At 42.9% G+C, this 19,351-nt stretch overlaps 1 protein-coding gene across 28 annotated transcripts in view; it reads right to left on the minus strand.

The window, feature by feature from the left end:
* Positions 1-5,191: 5,191 nt before the first annotated feature.
* The window catches only part of LOC128754658 (receptor-type tyrosine-protein phosphatase delta-like), a 191,454-nt gene continuing 177,294 nt past the window's right edge, over positions 5,192-19,351 (minus strand). For 20 of the 28 annotated variants that reach the window (XM_053857437.1, XM_053857430.1, XM_053857436.1 and 17 more), the window contains 8 exons: positions 18,151-18,305; positions 15,729-16,014; positions 12,865-13,043; positions 12,496-12,622; positions 9,625-9,750; positions 9,394-9,548; positions 8,364-8,499; positions 5,192-8,065 (listed from right to left, as the gene is read on the minus strand). In XM_053857437.1, coding sequence (XP_053713412.1) covers positions 7,997-8,065; positions 8,364-8,499; positions 9,394-9,548; positions 9,625-9,750; positions 12,496-12,622; positions 12,865-13,043; positions 15,729-16,014; positions 18,151-18,305 — 1,233 coding nt within the window. In that variant the 3' untranslated portion in view covers positions 5,192-7,996. The remainder of the gene's footprint in view (positions 8,066-8,363; positions 8,500-9,393; positions 9,549-9,624; positions 9,751-12,495; positions 12,623-12,864; positions 13,044-15,728; positions 16,015-18,150; positions 18,306-19,351) is intronic. The other 8 variants (XM_053857447.1, XM_053857443.1, XM_053857444.1 and 5 more) reach the window with 1 other exon arrangement.

A 19,351-nucleotide genomic window follows, 5' to 3' on the forward strand; every position in this document is an offset into this window, starting at 1 on the left:
TGTGGAGGGACGCGCTGAGGCTTCCCATCCAAGTTGGTGGAGCTGCTGCAGGGTGAAACTGCCCACTAGTGCCTGTGGCATCAGAGGCAAACAGACTTGCTGCTCTTGCTCCCGGAGCCTCTACATCCATATTGAACAAAGACTGCAAACACGTGATCTCTTAGATTTGATTTCTAATCTATTTGAGGGGAAGAAAAATCTGTAACAAAATCAGACTTTCCTGCTGCATTATAAATTGAATGTGACTGTGAAGATTTCATTTTGCGGAATCATTCAAGTGAAAAATAACCTCCCAAATTTCTTTTTTTTTTTTTTAAATGCTTCCATTTGTGCATAAAATGTGAATATTAGTGTCTAATATTAATGCTTTTGTGGCAGCCAACCCTAAAATTAGAAAAAAAAAAGTCAAATTATAGGCTGATGTGAAACAGAAATGACACCTCACATCCACAAAATTTGTTTTATGGCTTTTAAAATGGCAAGTCATGCATGTTATGCTCCAGTTGTCATTGTTTCGAGTGGTCTCCTGGCTAAAAAAGTAAGAAGTATTGAACCTTCCTCCAGTTGCACGTATGAGTCTCCAGAGACCATGATGTTTGCTGATGATTGAGTGTTCTGTAGGGAGAGTAAAGACTGAACGGAAGCAGAGGAATGAACATCAGCAGACAAAGACAGGAAGCAGGGTTAGAAGTGGCAGACTAGTAGTGTGACATGGACAGTTAGAGGTGGGTCAAACTGAGGAACATGTCAAGAAGTTTGGGAAGAGTTGGGGAGGCCTTACTCAGATGGTGTGAACCCGGGGAGAGGAGATGGAGCAAGGGACATGACGGATGAAGAATGTCAGAAATGAAGGTAACAGGTAAAAGAAGACGACTCTGAAAAACAAAAAGATCCACAGAATAAACCCAGTTAACTGTTTCAGAGCTGCTCACTGGCTCAAGTTGCCAGGAAAACCTGTGGCCTCAGTGGGACTCGTGTGACAGCATGATGAAAAATACACATTTTCTCAGCTCAAATTTAAAGCTTACAGCTCTAAAAGACCAGCTGTACTTTAAGGGGGGGGATTGAGCCGATGACTAAATTCACCAGAGCTTCGACAAAAGGGGAAAACTGATTAGGAATGTTCTGCTCTGAAGCCAAAGCAAAACAGCCTGCACAGCCTGGTAGAGACATTGAAAGATAATTTGCTGTGTTTTTACAATGGCAAGTCAGACATGAATGAACAAAAGCCCTTCAGTCGCAGCTCTCACTGCTGACTTGAGCCCCAATCTGCCTCCCAATATGGATTTAACAACGCCCAAAGTTTACGGCTGTGTGACTGGAATGCTCATCAGAAAGCCTGAACATTGTTTCAGAAAACTGCTGTGTAAAAAACACTGGAATTTAAAATGGAAATGGCCTGTTTTTTTTTTTTCTTGCCTCTGAATGGGAGGAGATTAAATGCATGAATAGAGTGTGGCGCCAGTTAAAGGCGCCCGTGTTCGAACTTTTTCATTGCCAGACATTAAAAAAGCTGGCATTGTCACGTTTCTGTGCCGCCAGTCGTCTTTTCATGTTCGCCAAGCGCTTTCTATGTTACAGATAATAGTGCTGTTTAAATCCATAAACGCACAGCGCTTTGACTTGACACACTGGTTTGGGTTGAGCTGCCCGAGAACCACCAGATGCCCGAGGTGCCCCTCTGAGTCTCTCATTGAACTTTGACAGGAAAACTTTTGGTTTTTGTTGCTGCTGTCTTTCGCAGCTGCAGACACTGGCGGAGCACGTCCACTGAACTTGCTGCTCTGCGTAGAGGAGCTCCTGACCAGCCTCTGTGTACGTGTGAGTTCATACTGACAGGTCATGAACATAGTGACTAATATTATAGTGACCATGGATGGATTGCTATTTATGTAACGCCGTGTGTTATTCATGTCTTGACTCATGTCATATGTTTAAAAGTTGCACACATATTCTCTTCGTGAGGAAGAAGAGAGGCCTGTGATTCACTGAAGCTCAGAGGTGCCACGAGGGAGAAACATTTTTGGACATGTATATGATAATATCACGTTATTTGATGATGATTATTTGATGATGGTTATTTTATGATAATATCATGTTATTTTATGGTAGTATCATGTTACTTTATGACAGCATCATGTCATTTCATCATACTTATCGCTTCATTCCATGATAGTATCATGTTCATTTATGTTACTTATCATGTTACTTCATCATTCTCATCACATTATTTCATGACAGTAGCATGTTATGCCAATGATAATGGCTGCATTTTGCCGCCCATATGGTCAGCGAGATCATGCGGGACCAGGTGGTCACTGTTACAGGTGAACAGTCCTGAAGTTCTTGCGTGTATCTTCTCAGGCAGGAATGTGAGACGCCAAGTGATGTCTCCTACACTCGCCTGTCGACAACATGTGTTTTCCTGATGTACATACAAAGTTTAAATTCAAGAAGCGGAAATGAGCCTTTTAATAGGTGTATTCCTACGTTTGTGGAATACAAACATCACTTACCTTATTATCATTGAGAGTTGCAGCGGTCAAGTTTATTACGGTTTATTTAAATACAACCTCATTAACGTCCTTCTTTGTTTTAATATATATGATTGGATGTGACATGTGAAGGATCTGACAACTGAAGTGATACACATGGTTGAGATTCATCCACTGTTGTACTATATATATATATACTGTTGTACTGTATATATATATATATATATATATATATATATATATATATAAAACGCCGAATATTGTCAAAGAGAAAACATACTAGAGCCTCACTTTACTCCTATTATATCATGATATGATATGATATGATATGAACATGATAACTATCATGAAATAAGGTTATAACTATCATGGAATCACGTGCTACTGAGCCAAAGATATTTTCCCCTGCTGGCAGCTCTGAGCTATGTAACAGAGCAACAGTGTTGTGTGACGTTTCCTTAAGAGGTGTACAAATGCTGAGGTCACCTCCATTTCCACAGCACCAAAATGGACATATAATCTTGTTGTTGTGCAACTGCTGAAATGACATGTTGGCCAACAAAGACATTTTCAAAGAACAGCTGGTTTTCAATGTTAGTAGCCCAAACTGTATCCAAGGACTTGGCCCTTGAATACAGTTATGTTTGTTTATGTGACGGTGGAGACTCACACAAGCCTACTTCCTCACTTTGGATCAATGATGACCCGAAGAGCCAGAAAGCTTCCACAACTCCTGCTGAAAAAGGCAAAGGAACCTCTGAAGTAAAGGGCATATTTTAGCAGACAGTGGCGACGCTCTGTTCTTCAAGCACACAAGGCTCAACTTCGGTTGATTTAAAAAGGTGTACGTTCTTTGTGACTTCGTAGTTCGAATGAGTGGTTTATAGGCTATAGATGTCTTTTTAGCTGTGTAGTTTTCCTTGAATTAATCTGTTTTTCCGATTCGATTCGATATGATTCGATTCGATCAGAGAGCCTTTATTAGTCCCACAGGGGGGAAATTCATCTGTGTTCTCTTCCCCTACAGTACTCTATCTACTATAATAATCTATCTATCTATCTGTCTGTCTGTCTATCTGTCTGTCTGTCTGTCTGTCTGTCTGTCTGTCTGTCTCTGTCTATCTATCTATCTATCTGTCTGTCTGTCTGTCTGTCTGTCTGTTTGTCTGTCTGTCTGTCTGTCTATCTATCTATCTATCTATCTATCTGTCTGTCTGTCTGTCTGTCTGTCTGTCTGTCTGTCTGTCTCTGTCTGTCTATCTATCTATCTATCTATCTGTCTGTCTGTCTGTCTGTCTGTCTATCTATCTATCTATCTATCTATCTATCTATCTATCTATCTATCTATCTGTCTGTCTGTCTGTCTGTCTGTCTGTCTGTCTGTCTGTCTGTCTGTCTATCTATCTATGTCTCTGTCTGTCTGTCTGTCTCTGTCTATGTACCTATCCATCTATCCATCTAGCTGTCTCTGTCTATCTATCTGTCTGTCTGCCTCTATCTATCTATCTATCTATCTTATCTATCTGTCTGTCTGTCTCTGTTTGTCTATCTATCTATCTGTCTTCCATCCAGCCGCTTTGTTTACTGAGTGTCTCCAACATGGCGACTTCCGGTCTCGATGACGCACCGTGTGAAAGCTTCTTCACGTCATCGTAATTGTAACCACTAGATGGCAAACCACGTTACTGTACATCGTAGTGTAACGTGGTTGGTACTTCATTATTGTAGAGTCTACAACAATGAAGTACCAAGAAATGTGTGTTAAAGAAGAGGGGGAAAAATAAAGTGGCAGGTTTCAGCACCCCCATTTCCTATGCTACTGAGTTCCACGTAACAGCGACAAATAGTACAATACGCATTCAAGTCATTGCACTGCTGTTGGCGATACATGAGTCTTCCTTTGAGCGCTTGGGATCGAGTGAGGCTTTTTTCTTATCGTGTGCTCAGAAGCAAGCGCCTGGGTGTTTGTTTAGGTTTTCAACCAACAGTCAGTCATCTCCCCCCGCCATCTTTCGTGGGCACCAAGGTGACAGGGCATTGTACACGCTGGATTAGCTTTGGATTAAAGCGTTCCGTTCAGGTGCACCTCCAAAACGGGCTGATGAGGTTTCATGAATCAGTGTCCCCATTTTCCGAGCTCAGTAGGTGGTGCTGAAACAGATTTGGGGTTGCATTGAAAGTTATGCAGCCAAGCATTAAGTTCAGTGGCTGAAAATTGGCCAAAATGGCTCTCAGCGCTCTCAAAAGGATGTGCTGACTGGGCCAGTTTTTATCTCAGGAATCGAGGGGTGTCTGGCTGCCTCAGAAGACAGTGGGAGGCTTGAATGAAGAGTTCAACGCTCAACAAGCCATTCTGATGTTGCTCACGCTCATGCTGACCCTGTCCTTGCTGCGTGTGCATAGGTTGCAGCTCAAGGATGAAAAGTGGCGGCGTGAAAGCAAAAATGCAACCCGAGCAAAGTCCTATTCATTCACTCAGCGGCAGCCTAAAGGAGAAGAGGAAGGCCGGAGAGGAGATTTATGGTCAAGGTGAGGGGAGACATGCAGGTGGCTAGCGGAGCGAGGATCCAGCGTTACGAGCCCTGGAGGCAAATTCATCTTTATAAGATCAGTTCCAACAAGGATTTACGTTTTTTTTCTCTGCCAGTTGCACAACACAAAGAGCAGCAGGACGAGGAGGAATTATTACTTAAGTTTATTTGTAACAAATAAAACCTGTGTCGACAAAGAACATAAATCCATACAGACCTGTTTTCACACACTCCGAGAACCGATGTAAGAAAATAAAAAGCACTTGTTGACTTGGAGCAGAAACAAACAAAATACATTGACAGACCAGTTAAAAAATAACCAGTCCAAATAACACACCATAGTTTTTTTTTTTTTTTTTTATACAATTTATAAACTCCAGTTTTATCCATCTAGATGATACATCGGGGGGTGGGCACAGGGTCGATAGAACACTCTTTTCAAAGTCGTGAAACTTCTTTTTGTGGTACGACAAAGCCACAATGTGATGTATTGCATGTACTGCTGTGCCATAAAGTGTTTTTTAGGTGCATCCATTGATATCATATCACTCTCTATACCCTCTTTAGCATATACTTCTGTTTATTTTTCATCATCATCAGTTACTCTCTGTGTTTTGTGTTATTTACATATACACAACCGTGTGAGCTGAACAGGATCCCTCTTGACTGAGTTCAAGTAAAACCTCTTTCCTTTTGGGGTCGGGCGGGTTGAACAGATAAAACCATACTCGTATTAGTGCATAGTACAAAGATAGAAAGTGCAAGTCTTCCCATAACTGGTGCGACCGAGGGGACATCTCAAAAGTGGTACCATGCATACAAAAACTGCAACTGGGACACCACAGAAAGGTGGGAAACAGCCAACGATGCCTTACATGGTCAAGCATTAATAGTGATACCAAAAAAAGAGAAAGATTTGTATTGTTGAAGTAGCACCGAAACTTTTCTCAGCCTCTTGACGTTAAAGGAAATGCACACGGACGTCAGACAAAACTCATGCATCCAGTATGACTGTCTCAGGTGAGGGGTTAGTACCTTATTATCATTTTTTTTTTTTTTTGACAAGCAGAACTTCTACTATTTAGTTTGACACAGAAACTAAGTCTGTAGAAAGCGTTTTTTTTTTTTTTAAACAGTAAGCTTATACAAGTGGCCCTGAAAGAAACTAAGCAAATAACTGGCCAAGCTGTTACATGTGATCTGATCATCCAGCCGAATAGAACTTCCCGTCCATCCACAGGTCTTTACTTTGATACGTGTGATGCTGCTGCTGATATTTCATCATACTTTCCAACTTCTTCAACAAAATCTGAACTAAATGAACATAAAATACTCGACAAAAAAAAAAGTACAGACATACGTACAACTCTCACACACACACAAGTATACATACATATAATACAATACACACAAACGAAAATCTTTGAAAATAACTTTATCAAAATAGGCGTCTAATATAAGGCACTAGAAATCTAAAAATAAAATACTCAGATGCTGTTGAGAAACATGACGGATCATTCGCTGTTTGCCTAAAAGGATGACATCATCTACGAGAACCGCGACACAAGAAAGAGCTCTACTTCCTCAGAGGTCAAAGGTCAAATGCCTCCGTTCATGAGATAAATTGACTGGTGTCTGAAAAAAAGACACATCGCTGGACGTCGTCATCAGAAGGGCATCTGACTGCCGTGACACAGAAAATATAAAATAAATCTACTTATTGCACACAATCAGACAGAGAGCCGAGTCAGAGGTGAGCGTTCCAGTGAGAAAATTGCTGCGTCCCCCAAACCCCCGTCCTGTACATCCCACTTCCGCTCCCTGTTTGAGACATATTGGTGAAGCTTATTTGGACATACATCTTCTTCTATTTTTTTCCTTTTTTTTTAAATCTCCATTCAGTGAATATGAATCTGTGAATCATCTTTCTATCGTCTACACGTAAAACATATGTATGTATGGTCTTCCTAATGCTGCACTTTTCATTTTACACTAAAAGAAAAAAAAACAAAAACGTTCTGACATGCATGCACAAGTGTGCGCCTTTAAAACCAGAGTGGAGGCAACGGGACACTTACAGGTGGTCCTTTTCTCAGTGAACATCTTCCACGACAGTTTTGATTGTACACTTTTGAACAGCACAGCAACAGCAAAACCCTTACACTTATAACAGGAAATGAAAGAAAAGCAAGGGAATGGGAGAAAAGAATGAAACAGAAAACCGCCATGATGCTTGTACACGGGGAAAAAAAAGAAGACAGGATATTGAGTCACTTCCATCTTAAAAAAGCAATTCACGTCGATACATTTCTTTTAAAAAAACTAAATATCTTGTGGTATACATTTAAATTTCCCTTATGTGTTATTGTGAATCATAAGGTCTAACTGGTGTCTTTATTACTATAGTATAGAAACATGGTTCTCCTTCATAGGAAACGTCAGTCTGTTTCAAAACACAATTCCACTTGATCTTCTTTTGAGATTCTTAAATACTGTGGGTTCCTCGTGCACAGTCTCCTGTAGGCGCTCAAGTCTCCCCCACACACAGTTCCAGTCATATATATATATTTCTCGATATATATATGCTAAAGACGGACGAAAACAAAACGTCTTGTGTCGGCTTAAACGCTAGTTTCAGGTTGGTGATGCTACACTGGTGGTGCATGAGGTTTGAGTTCCACAACAATGTAACCTGGGTGCTCAAAATAGCACACAAACAAATAGAAATACATACGGAATTGAATGAAAAAAGTCGCTTTTTTTTTCCAAGACCAATTTTGAGGTGGAGGGAGAAGGAGGGAGACACCCTTGTCAAGCAGGTTGCTATGGCTCAGTTAGTGGTGCTGTTTCTGGGACAAGCTGATGGTCCCCGCTCACTTTGCATGTCATGGCCGAATCTTCCAAAACACATCACGGCGTAGTGCGCTTGGTCACTAGCGGATGATGCGCTGTGAGAGGCGGCCACTGGGTTTATGTTGCATAGTGATCAAAGCTTCCCAGGTACTCCAGACTGGCTCGGTAGCAGAATTGGTACTGGTCCTGAGGAGGTCCGACAAACAAGTTAAACAAGCGGCCTCAACAGTAGTGATGGGAGGATGCGGCTTCATGACAGAACTGAAGGGTTGATGAGGTTTCATGAAACAGTGTCATGATTTTCAGAGGCCACCAGATGGCACTGTTAAATGTTTGGACTTGAACAGCTAATTCAATGAAACCTTGCATCACTTCTAAGCCAAGAGCGCCATCTAGTGGCCTCTGAGGGTCTCTCATCAACCCTTCAATAGTTTCACGACACCTCATCTGCCCATCACTACTCAGTAGATGTGTAGTCTTTTACCTCTGTTTGAACTGTGGCAGGTCTCTGTGTGCGTAGCATCTTGACCGTTTGAAAAATGTCCACCACTCCCTCGTACCTCATCCTCTCCAGCACGATGCTCAACGTGATGAACACTCCAGTTCTGCCCACTCCCGCACTGCACACAAGGGGGGCACATTAACTCACTGAATTCATGATCATGTTGCAGTGCATTATGGGACCTGTGACTGGTTTTTCACAGCAGAAATAATAAAAGAGACGACCAAAGAGGTCCACACTTCCCCCTCACCAGGTCCTTTCCTTGCTCTCCCGGGAGATACCAAATATCTGAGCCGTTTCCACCACTTCCACTCGCTCATTTCTATTGTACCTCGCAGGCGGTAGTCGACAGACAAAATCAGGAAAGACATGCGGCGCTATGGAGCATTGGTGGGCCATTAATAATAGACATTCTCAAATGATGCCTCAGGCCACAGGGGCTGGACACTGCGCAGAGGCCTTGACATGCTTGGCTCTTTTGTTTCATATAAAATGACTTATTTAGAGGTGCAAGACATGTCGACTGCACAGGCGGATTAATTTGATTTATGCCGTGCAACCCCACAGCCGAGGGAGCTGAAGCAGGTTTATTATAACTATGATGTCATCGGATCTGAGTTTTTAAGGGAAGGATTTTTCTGTACGAAGCCTCCACACAATGTCGAGAACTCCCTTACCCTTTCAGTGGTAGCGAGGCACGTATTACTGAGGACAGGAGTTAAACACAGAGAGGAAATTCATATCCACAATAACCTGAGACTGCAGGAAAAGGCACTTGTGTTGGAAGTCTGGCAGAGAGAAACGTCAAATTGAACAAACAATTTCAAACTTTATTTGGCATCTGTTTACCCACCCTCCTCCACCTGTACCTATCCAGACCGTCCTCTCTTGTCTCCCCTATCTCCTTCATATCCTCCTGTTTCACCCCTCTTCCTCTTCGACCTGGTATCTCCAGAGGTCCCACCATCCAAACCTCCCTCCCAATAAAGACCAGAGCTTGACACATGCTTACCTGCAGTGCACAGTTATCGGTCCGTCCTGGCCAAACTGTTCTTTTGTTTTGTGCACTTGGCCGATGAAATCAATGAACCCCTCCCCTGACTTTGGCACTCCTTGCTCTGGCCAATCGGTGAATTGGAATTGACGAACCGTCCGTGATTGGCCGTCCTGAAGGGAAGCACGTTGGCATCGATCATTTCGCTGACATCACCGTCAAGAGGCCGATAGAGGTGGCGTGACTCACCCTGGCGTCGGTGACTTTGAATTCTCTGAGGATGTACTGGGGCATGTTGTACTCCGCCATGGGATCCACCACAAAGTACTGGTACCTGGCCGAGCGCTCGGCTGGCCAATACTGGTGACACTTCTCCTGCAGAGGAACAGAACATGCTTAGGACTCCTGAGATTACTGACACATACATGTGTCTGACTGTTCTCATTTTCTCACTGACTTTGACAGTGCACTTGCCGTAGTAATGGCCAAGTGTAAGACATATATATATATATATATATATATATATATATATATATATATATATATATATATATATATATATATATATATATATATACATATATATATATTACCGGTGGGACTTTAACAGGTTAATTAAGATTTATTAATTACAACATTATTACGATTAATGCATTACAACAAAATAATTTAATTTAATATTATGAAATTGAAAATCTTATACAAATATTTTGAAGACATTAAAAGAGCTTTAGTTTAAATAGGGTATATATATACACACACACACAGTGGTACCTCGGTTTTCGAACGTCCCGGACTTCGAGCAAATCGGAGTTCGAACAAAAATTTAGAGATTTTTTTGCTTCTGATTTCGAACAAAAATCCAAAACTCGAACGCCCCCGAAAAAAGCCGGAAGAAACATAACATGTGTGGACTGATCAGCTGACCCACGACGCGCTTTTTTATTGTGTATAACACAGCCTCTGTATGCAGCCATGTCCCGTTAGCTACATTTACTGACTGTTTTTTCTTCATATTGAGGTGTAAAACCTTTCCTGTCTCCACACTGGACCGTGGTAGAGTGTCACAGGGGAGGTGCTCGCTCTCAACACTCCAGGGTTTGATGTCCTGTTGTGGGCTGGAGCTGGGACAGGGATGAGGCGAGTCTGGGACAGAGCGTTACTTGGTTTATGACTTTGTCACAGCCAAACTGCACAGAAGTGCACATTCAGAGCTGGACACGCACCGGGCACCTCTTCACTTCTGGAGAGACGTCACTCACTCGGCAACCCCTCCCACATGCAGCGGCCACACACATAGAGGAACAGCGCACCTGCAGCAGACACTCTACATTCACTCCTACAAAAGACTATTTTAAGGCTTGGAACGCATCATTTCTTTTTCCATTAAATGTAACGGGAAAAATAGATTCAGATTTCTCTTCTCGAGTGGCCGTCTGGAACGGATTGTGGTCGAGAACCGAGGTACCACTGTATGTGTATATACTGTATATATATATATATATATATATATATATATATATATATATATATATATATATACGTGCGTGTGTGCGAGTGTCACCAATTGAGTTTCCAATTTACAACCCACATCCTGTGTGTGTACATAAAAAGCTATGCAGTAGGCATACGCTGCATGTGGAGCAACAGGAAATTCCAGTGTGAATGTGTGAAGCACATTCAGGGGTTTCAAGGCAGTGAGTGTCATGATATGACAGGCTGGCCGTTAAACTACATTCATATCATGTGCTGTGCTCCACAGCCCATTTCCACTAGCAGTTCTACCAACGGACAGACGGAGGACTTGAGGTTACTATCACAACACCAGTATAATGTAAATGCAAACGCCCCACCATGATGATATTTGTGGACGTACATGACGTTGATGCGACTATAGACAAGAGCGATATGAACACGTGACTTATTGGTTGGCGATTATTTTGCTTCATATGCACCACATGTTCATTTGTTTATCGCTGAGCTAAATCACCATGAGCTCCAAATGAATCTCTGATAAGTGAAGAGAGATGATCTCGCCTCTCATCTGTTTCCCTCAGCCAGCTGACGTCAGTGGCACGACCATACTCGGCTTGTGAAAAAGCAACACACGTGCTTGGACTCAGATTTTGTTTTTTTTCAAATTTCCCACTCTGAAAGTGCTGTCAACATGTGTTGAGCGATTGCATATTAAGTAATGTTGGGGCATCTATCCAGGCTATTTGGCGCATCTTTATTCATCCCGAGACCTTGAGTCCTTGGCTTCTCTTTCACTTTGGAAATGAGAAAAACTGCCGAAGCGATTGTGGGAAGGAGTGTGACAGTTAATAACGCAGCACGTTATGATAGCTTAACAAAAGAACTTGAACAAACAAACAGCGCAGAGCGCTGGTGCTGTAAATCAATTTTTTCAGTTGACCAAAAAGCCCACATTGCATTGCCTTTTTATCTGCCAGGTAACGTCACGCTTTTGAGCCTTATATTGAGGAGTAGTAGTATTTGCAGGCTTCCTTTACATGTAGTTTTATAAGCTATAGCCCGCTGATCTACAGGTCGCTTCACAAGCTACAGTAGCCAAATAGCTAGTAGAGTCTGTGCGCATCCTAGTGAGGTCCAATTTTGCAGAAAATACCTCCTTGTGGGGACCTTAGGCGTATGTGGGGGCTTTTGCCGCACCCCACAAGGTTAACCCTCAATTTGTGGATGAAGACTTCAACTAACTGGGTCATAATAATTAGATTCCAATTTGGTTCAGAGTCCTGGTTCAGGTGAGCCATGTGTTTTGGATGGTTAGGTCTGGGGTGAGAGGCAGGGGAAAGGGTTATGGCAATGAGTGGATGGTGTGATAAACCTGTACTTGTGTACTTGGTTTAGCTTGTGAGGACCAATTCTTGGAAACACACCTACTTGTGAGGACATTTTTGCTGGTCCCCGCGATGTTAAGCCTCAGTTTGAGGATTGAAAATGATAATAACTGGGTTATTATAACTGGTTGTAGTGCTGACTAAGGTCAGCCAATGGTTTAGGATGGTTAGGTTCGGGGTGAAAGGCTGGGGGAGCATGAAAGTCAATGAAATGTCCCCACCAAGATAACAGCACAAGTGTGTGTGTATGTGTTCGTACCCGTCCCATCTCTCTCAATTTGGTCAACATGACCACAATAGTGGAGTTGTGTTCCCACAACATCCTCCAGTAGTCCTCTGTAGTCTCAGCCAGGGGTCCTTGGGTCGCTATGTAGGCCTTCTGCTGTCTGTAAACACAAGCAAACACAAATGATCAACACCAGAGGCCCCTTTGGAAAGACCTTTACTACCACGCAGTAAAGCAGCAGCGGATTATTAACTTTTCAGATGACATACGGGGGCTGCCACTAGGAGCAGTGCTCTGTCATCATGTTGCCTTGTTAACGTTAGTAGTGAAGGAAAGAAGCAGCTCAGAAGTAGCAAACTGAAAAACAAGTCGAGCCCCAGGCCTGGCACAAACCCCACGCACCTGTATCCGTCGATGAAGCTGGCGTTGATGTAGTCGGAGCCCTCCACCCCGCGGATGGGCTGCAGGCAGACTCGAGTGGTCTCATAGGGCATGATGTTCACCAGCCGGTTCTTGAACTTGTTGCATGGCAAGTTGGCACTGACAAACCGTGAGGTGTGGGCCTTGGCACTGGCCAGACGCTGGACCGGGGAATAGAAAGTAATGATGAGGACAGAACAGACGATGATACAATGGTTTGGTATGACACACACGGGCCAAAGTTTCAACCACTCGTATTCACACGTGGGATTTTCAAACTGATATATCAACAGCGCAGGTCATTTGGAATCAAACCCCACATTAAAATGAAGCAGTTGCTTCACACCATGAACGCCTCGCCATGAAGACTTATTGGATCCAGAACACCAACTTGAATCATCTGCTCCTTCTCCGATCATCATTTACTGCCAAGAAACAGATTGGCCGCACCTGATCACATGACCCCCGCAGTTGGTCTAGAAATTCCTAAAAGTGAGGTCATAGTTTCAACTCAGAGAGTATGGAAGGAACGGATGTGTTAGCAGATGGAACATATTTCTCCAGGAATGGGGTAAACAAATGGAGAGTTTGGTTCTGATCCCAAAATACTGTAGGAACCCTGCGTACGGTCACCAGGGTGTCGTGATGACTCAAATAGCTCAACTCATCTTTTACCACGCATGCAACAAAGCTCATTTACAACGCAGACCGTAATGTGGATCGGCACTAAACCTGGATCCGAGATAGCGACACGATTTTTGGGTCAGACCTCCTGTGGACTTGGCAGGCCCGAGGACACGGAGGCAGACATCTGTAGCCGAACAAACAAAAGAAGCAATACGACAGACTCGGGGGTGTCGAGGGTAAATGGTGGACAAATATAATAAGAGGAAAATGAAGAGATTGGGCAGGAAACCACAAGGCCCCACACTGTCTCACTGCACACATGTGAACCCCCGGTGATCCCACACCAGCGAGAGAGAGAAAAAAAAAAAAGTCCTGGAACACACACATTCACATGAAATCTGACAGACACACACTCAACCACTAGATGACAAAAGTTAAAACGAAAGACAGAACAACAGGCAGAGGAAAACCGCAGACTGCTCGGGGAACAATGGGGTCTCATGAACCCGCCTTGGCCCAGCTGAGGTCATCGGAGCGTGGTGGGAGAACCAGCAGGGCTGTATTTTCTTTAAGGGTGAACTGGAAAATCCCGTCGTAACCGCAGGTTCGCCAGTTCACTCTGCTACTTTCATCCCGGCCTGCAGTGTCAACAATGGTAGATATTCACGTCATTTGGTTTGGATCTGACTGGATCTTATCACACCAGTCTAAATCCGCCGCTTTGAAGTCACATTATTAAGCGTTGCGTTTACCATCTATTGACTTTAATCTCACCGTGCTGGCAAACTCTTTGAGCCCAGTAAACTTTCGAACAAAAACACGCTTATTATGGTGTTCAATTACAGAAGGCTTCCAAACTCTCTCCGCGTCTTTCCTGTCTTCCCACACATGCCTCTACGATCCGCTCCAGATATTCAATCCTGCACCAGCAGAAGAAAACACTGCAGTTCATGAAAGTGGAAAGTGTGAAGCTAAATGAGTGGAGATGTGATGAATGGAACCAACTCAACCACTTGGCATCAACTGAGTTTGGGTCATTGTCGTGCCAAAGGCGCTGTCTTAACAGGAATCCTGAGGTGAAGGAAGAAGGAAATTGCTTTGAGTGGCCTTGTTTCACCGTCGCCCTTTGAGCCTCCGAGCGCACGTAAGCCTTTCTAGGAAAATGTTCAACCACCTGCTTTCAATATAGATGTCTGTGTGGTTAAATGGATTCATGTCTCCCTGTGCCAGGCCAGACAGGGCTGCAGGGGATTCAAGGGTGAGGAGGAAATGTGGTAAACAAAGTCAAAAGACTTGGAAATAAAGCGAGTTTTCAATTACTTAAGTATATACTTGTGGATGGGTTTTGTGATTCACAATCAACTTTGTGTTCCGATCAACTCCAAAAGGACCACATGACCCCTCCTTGACTCTCTTCTAGGAACTCTCTGGCTGTTGTGTTGGTGACATTTGAGAGCCACGGTGGTTCCTTAAACCTTTAAAATATCCTCCTCACCTGAAAGCCAAATGCCACAATCCCATCACCGACTTCTAAGCAAACCTTACACCGTCACAGAGCCCAACATTCGCGCTAACTTCAGCTGTCCTGAAAAGAACTTTCTTCACTCCTCTGGTCTTTGCACAAACATGTTTCCCGAGATAGCTATATACAGAAGAAACAACAACATAAATTTGTGAGCTGGGGATCAACTCAAGGCCTGGGGGGCAAATGGACCCCACCAAGTCATTTTATGTGGCCCGCAAGCGCTTTACGCATTTTTGGATGATGAAAGATTTTCATCTTTTGCTGTTCCAGTGGGGGATTATAAATGTGAGAAATTGAGGAGGAAAAAGGGAAAACTGATGCAGACGGATGTAAATATAGTGAGAGAGTCTTGTAAGCAGATGTATGCTTCTGCTTCAAGAAGGAAAAGTGTTTCTGGCATCAGGAGTTGGTGGTTTATGTATTTCCTGTAAAAGGAAATGTAACATATGGCATTTATAAAACATACATTTGACCTCCTCAAATATAATATTTCAGTCACATCTCTCGCCATTATAAAGCTGCCGTGGGCTGGAGTCTATCCCAGAGAGCATGAGGCAACAATTTATCCACTGGATGCAGTTGTTTTTGGACTCCACCTTTTAGCAGGCTAACAACGGAGAGCATGACGCTGAAACCACCGAGATATCACAGAGGACCAGACACTGAACAAGCTACATTTTTGTTTCTTCCTTACCTTGAACTCCAGCTCCATGCCGGTGACGTTCTCCCCGGGCTCGATCTGCGTCAGCCTCTGGATGTAGGAGTACAAGTTCCTCGCAGGGACCTCGGTGTTCCCACACGTCACGGCTTCCAGCAGCGCGTCGTAGATGAAGATGTACTGGTCCTCCGTCTGGACCATGTAGTTTCTTTGGGAGCGCATCAGCGTGACGTGGCCGTAGATGTCGATGGTCTTTTCGTGTTTGATCCGCTCCGTCATGGCGTCGATCACGATGAAGCAGCCCGTGCGGCCCACTCCGGCGCTGCGGCACCGAGAATTCAAATGGTAAGCCGTTTTCCCATCTCAGACATGGCTTGATGTAAATTCAATCTTCCCAATTTGAAAAGTTCCCTCGCTTCCCAGTATTTTCCATATGACAAGAGCCTTATCATAATGCAGCTATAATAACAAAATTTCCTGAAGATGCCAGCCAGCAACATTCACCACAAAGGAAGGGAAAAATTCATATCAGCGATGAGTCAGCACCGCCGTCTTGCTGGCATTAGAAAAATACCCTCTCCTATCAACATACAATCCGGAAATATAATACGTTTACCAGCCCACCCAAACACTTCACGCTTTTTCGCTGAGCTCGTCACTTAATGGTGAAAGAGCCTGACCTTGCAACTTCCTGCATAAAAAACCCTGATATGGTTAAATGAACATCAGTGTCCATGTGAGGTGGTGGTGGTGGTGTGTGTGTGGGGGGGGGTGAGACGGAGCCCATTGTTTGACCCAGGAGCTCATTCATAGAGTGCCTTGAGAGACGTCGCCATGGAGTCCAGCAAAGGTAATTAAATTTGACAGGTAATCCTGTTACATGCTTCACCTGCAGCTTCTAGCCACCACTTTAGTCCAATTGCTTTGAATAAAATTCCAAGTACATTCTGGACAAAGCTGGCTATTCTCATTGTTACATGTATTACTGTTCACTTTTACTTCTTTTTCTCCCACGTTTAAACTAAACCGCTGCCATCAACCAGAGTTGAATCCCGCATCTTTCGACTTTTGAACATTTTCCAGAAACAGAAATAAGTAATAAACAAGTTTGAGGTCATCAGGATTTTCATGCTTTGTTAAAAAATAGAGAAATATGAGAACTTGAGCTTTATCTTCCAACTCCTTTCACACACATATATGTGGACATCTATATGCAAGTGTTTGTCGAAAGCGTCCCGCGATTCCTCTCATTCATTTACTCCAGATTTATTGTACCTTTAAGTATTTTTTTTCTGATTATGATATTATTATCATTATTCTTCTTCTTAATAATAATATTTTATTCAGATGATTTATTATTTTGAATACGTGAATGAATGATGAAAGATAATTCATTAATTCCTAAATTATTATTTTAATTTTTTTCTTCTTCTCTCTTAACCTCATCCGTACTACGGAAGAGGATTAGGGCCAGTGAAGAAAAAAAATAAATAAATAATTGGCAGAATTCTGACTTTACAGTGAGAATTCTGACTTTAAATTGAGAATTCTGATTTAAAGCGACAATTCTGAGATTAAAGTCAGAATTCTGCCAATTATTATTACTTTTTTTTGTCAAAAATTTAGTATCATTAGATTCTTATTGGTTGAAAACTTGATTGACACTTATTGCAAAAAAATAAAAAATAATAAAATGAGCGGATAAGTTACTCAGATAAAACATAAATTTTAAATAAGAAAAATATATGAAAAAGTGAAAGTTGAATTTACTTTTTTTTTTTTAATCATAGCCTTATGTAACACAATTGTGGGGGTTGAATAATAAATGATGACAGTCATGATTTACATTTTCACTCAAAAGACACTTAAGTTGAACGCAAAATTCTATTCATGTTGGGCGCTCACTGACTGTGCACTTTTGGTAAGCACACTCAGCAAAAATATGAATGCACATGAAACCCTGAGACCAATTGTCGTGCCCTTTGTTTTCCATCATCGGACCTTCCAACTGTCGGCACATTGCCAGGATGTGCAGGGACTACTTTAAACAGGAGGGTATTCCTGTCGTAAACGGACCGCTGTATTCACCAGACATGCCGCCTATCAAACACCTTTGGGATGCTGTGGAGAGGCGTGTCCACCAGCGGATTCCAGTTCCCTCAGAACTTCAAGTGCACTGCAGGAGGAATGGCCAACCTGGTGATGTTCATGCATCACTGGTGTACCGCTCCGGTGGACACCCGCGACCTCCATTGTGTTCTTCCTGCCATTATTCCAGGACTTTTGTTTTGAAATTGATGGCAATGCTTGCAATTTGAATTTTTTTGGACAATTACTCTATTTTGTCACATATGTTGCTCTTGTCCATTTATATTTTTGTTGAGTGTAATTTAACATGAAACTGAGGTACCTCAAAAAGATGTTCCACTACACAGGCGACAGCATTAGAGACACTCACCTGCAGTGGACGATCATGGGACCGGCATCCGGAGGGTTACAAGCTTTGACTCGACGCAGGAAAGCCAGGAACGGTGTGGGGTGTTCCGGGACCCCATGGTCAGGCCAAGCTGTGAACTGGAAGTGACGAACCTCCCGCTTCTCATTGGAGCCACTCTGGAAAAGGGATCATTCAGAAAATGAAGAAAGATCAGGAGGAGAACATTTTGGAGTCTCAATATTTCAACACAAAGCAATGGTGCGTAAAAGTGAAGTGAAACAAGAACCACCGTGACAGGTTTAGTGCCCCCGACGCAGCAGATCAAATCTATGCTTCATCTTATGTGTAGATGTGATATGCTAATGTCCTTGCTGTCACAGCAAAATAGCGTGTGTGTGACGCTTACAGTTTTGTGTGGAGGGTTGAACCTAAAATGGTGAGTGAGCAGTTTAAAAACCATGCAAAGACAGGCCTATGTGTTTCATAGTCGACGGCACGATAACAGAAGACCTCATGAACTGCCCCAATCCAGCGCAAGGCTTTAAGCACCTTGGACAGTTCAAAGAATGAAGGGCTGTAGCGAAAATATGTTTTCAACATGGATGAACAATGGATTGTTGGTGTCTAATTTACTTACTATTCTTTGCGTATGCTTCTGAAAAAGACCAAATATAGACCACTTCTTTGTGTAAAACAACTGCTAGGGAGACCTTAAGAAACAACTCTTCTCAGCCCAGCTCAGCAGGATTTCACAATTGCTGTGTCAGCATGAAAAAAAATGCTCTGATGTAAGATGATCTAATTTCAATGGTCATTCACTTTGTACAGATGTTTTACAGTAATTCGTTGAACACAGCGGGCAGTCAAAGGTTTCAATAAAGTTGTTGGGGATACTACGATGGACCCCGAGCTCTGCTCTGCCATTGCTTCCAGGAGATGCTTTCTTCTTGGCACTTGTTTCTTTTCTTCTCTATGCACTTTGAATGGATAGTCATAATCCAATATGATGCTGGTTGGTCACGCAACATGTCCCACTTTGTCTTTAATTACATTTTCAACAAACACCCTGATGTTATCCTTTTCCATTTCTTAGATTAGATTAGATCTCTGGCACCGAACATGTTTTCCTCTCTCTTGCCACGGCTGCCAATCTTGACAACCGCTCCTCTGGCGTCGGCTTGCTTACTGTCAAGTCGTTGTGGATTTTCCTTCCTAACTGAGG

The sequence above is a fragment of the Synchiropus splendidus genome, chromosome 2 (genome assembly GCF_027744825.2).
Source record: "Synchiropus splendidus isolate RoL2022-P1 chromosome 2, RoL_Sspl_1.0, whole genome shotgun sequence".
Lineage (NCBI taxonomy): Eukaryota > Metazoa > Chordata > Actinopteri > Syngnathiformes > Callionymidae > Synchiropus > Synchiropus splendidus.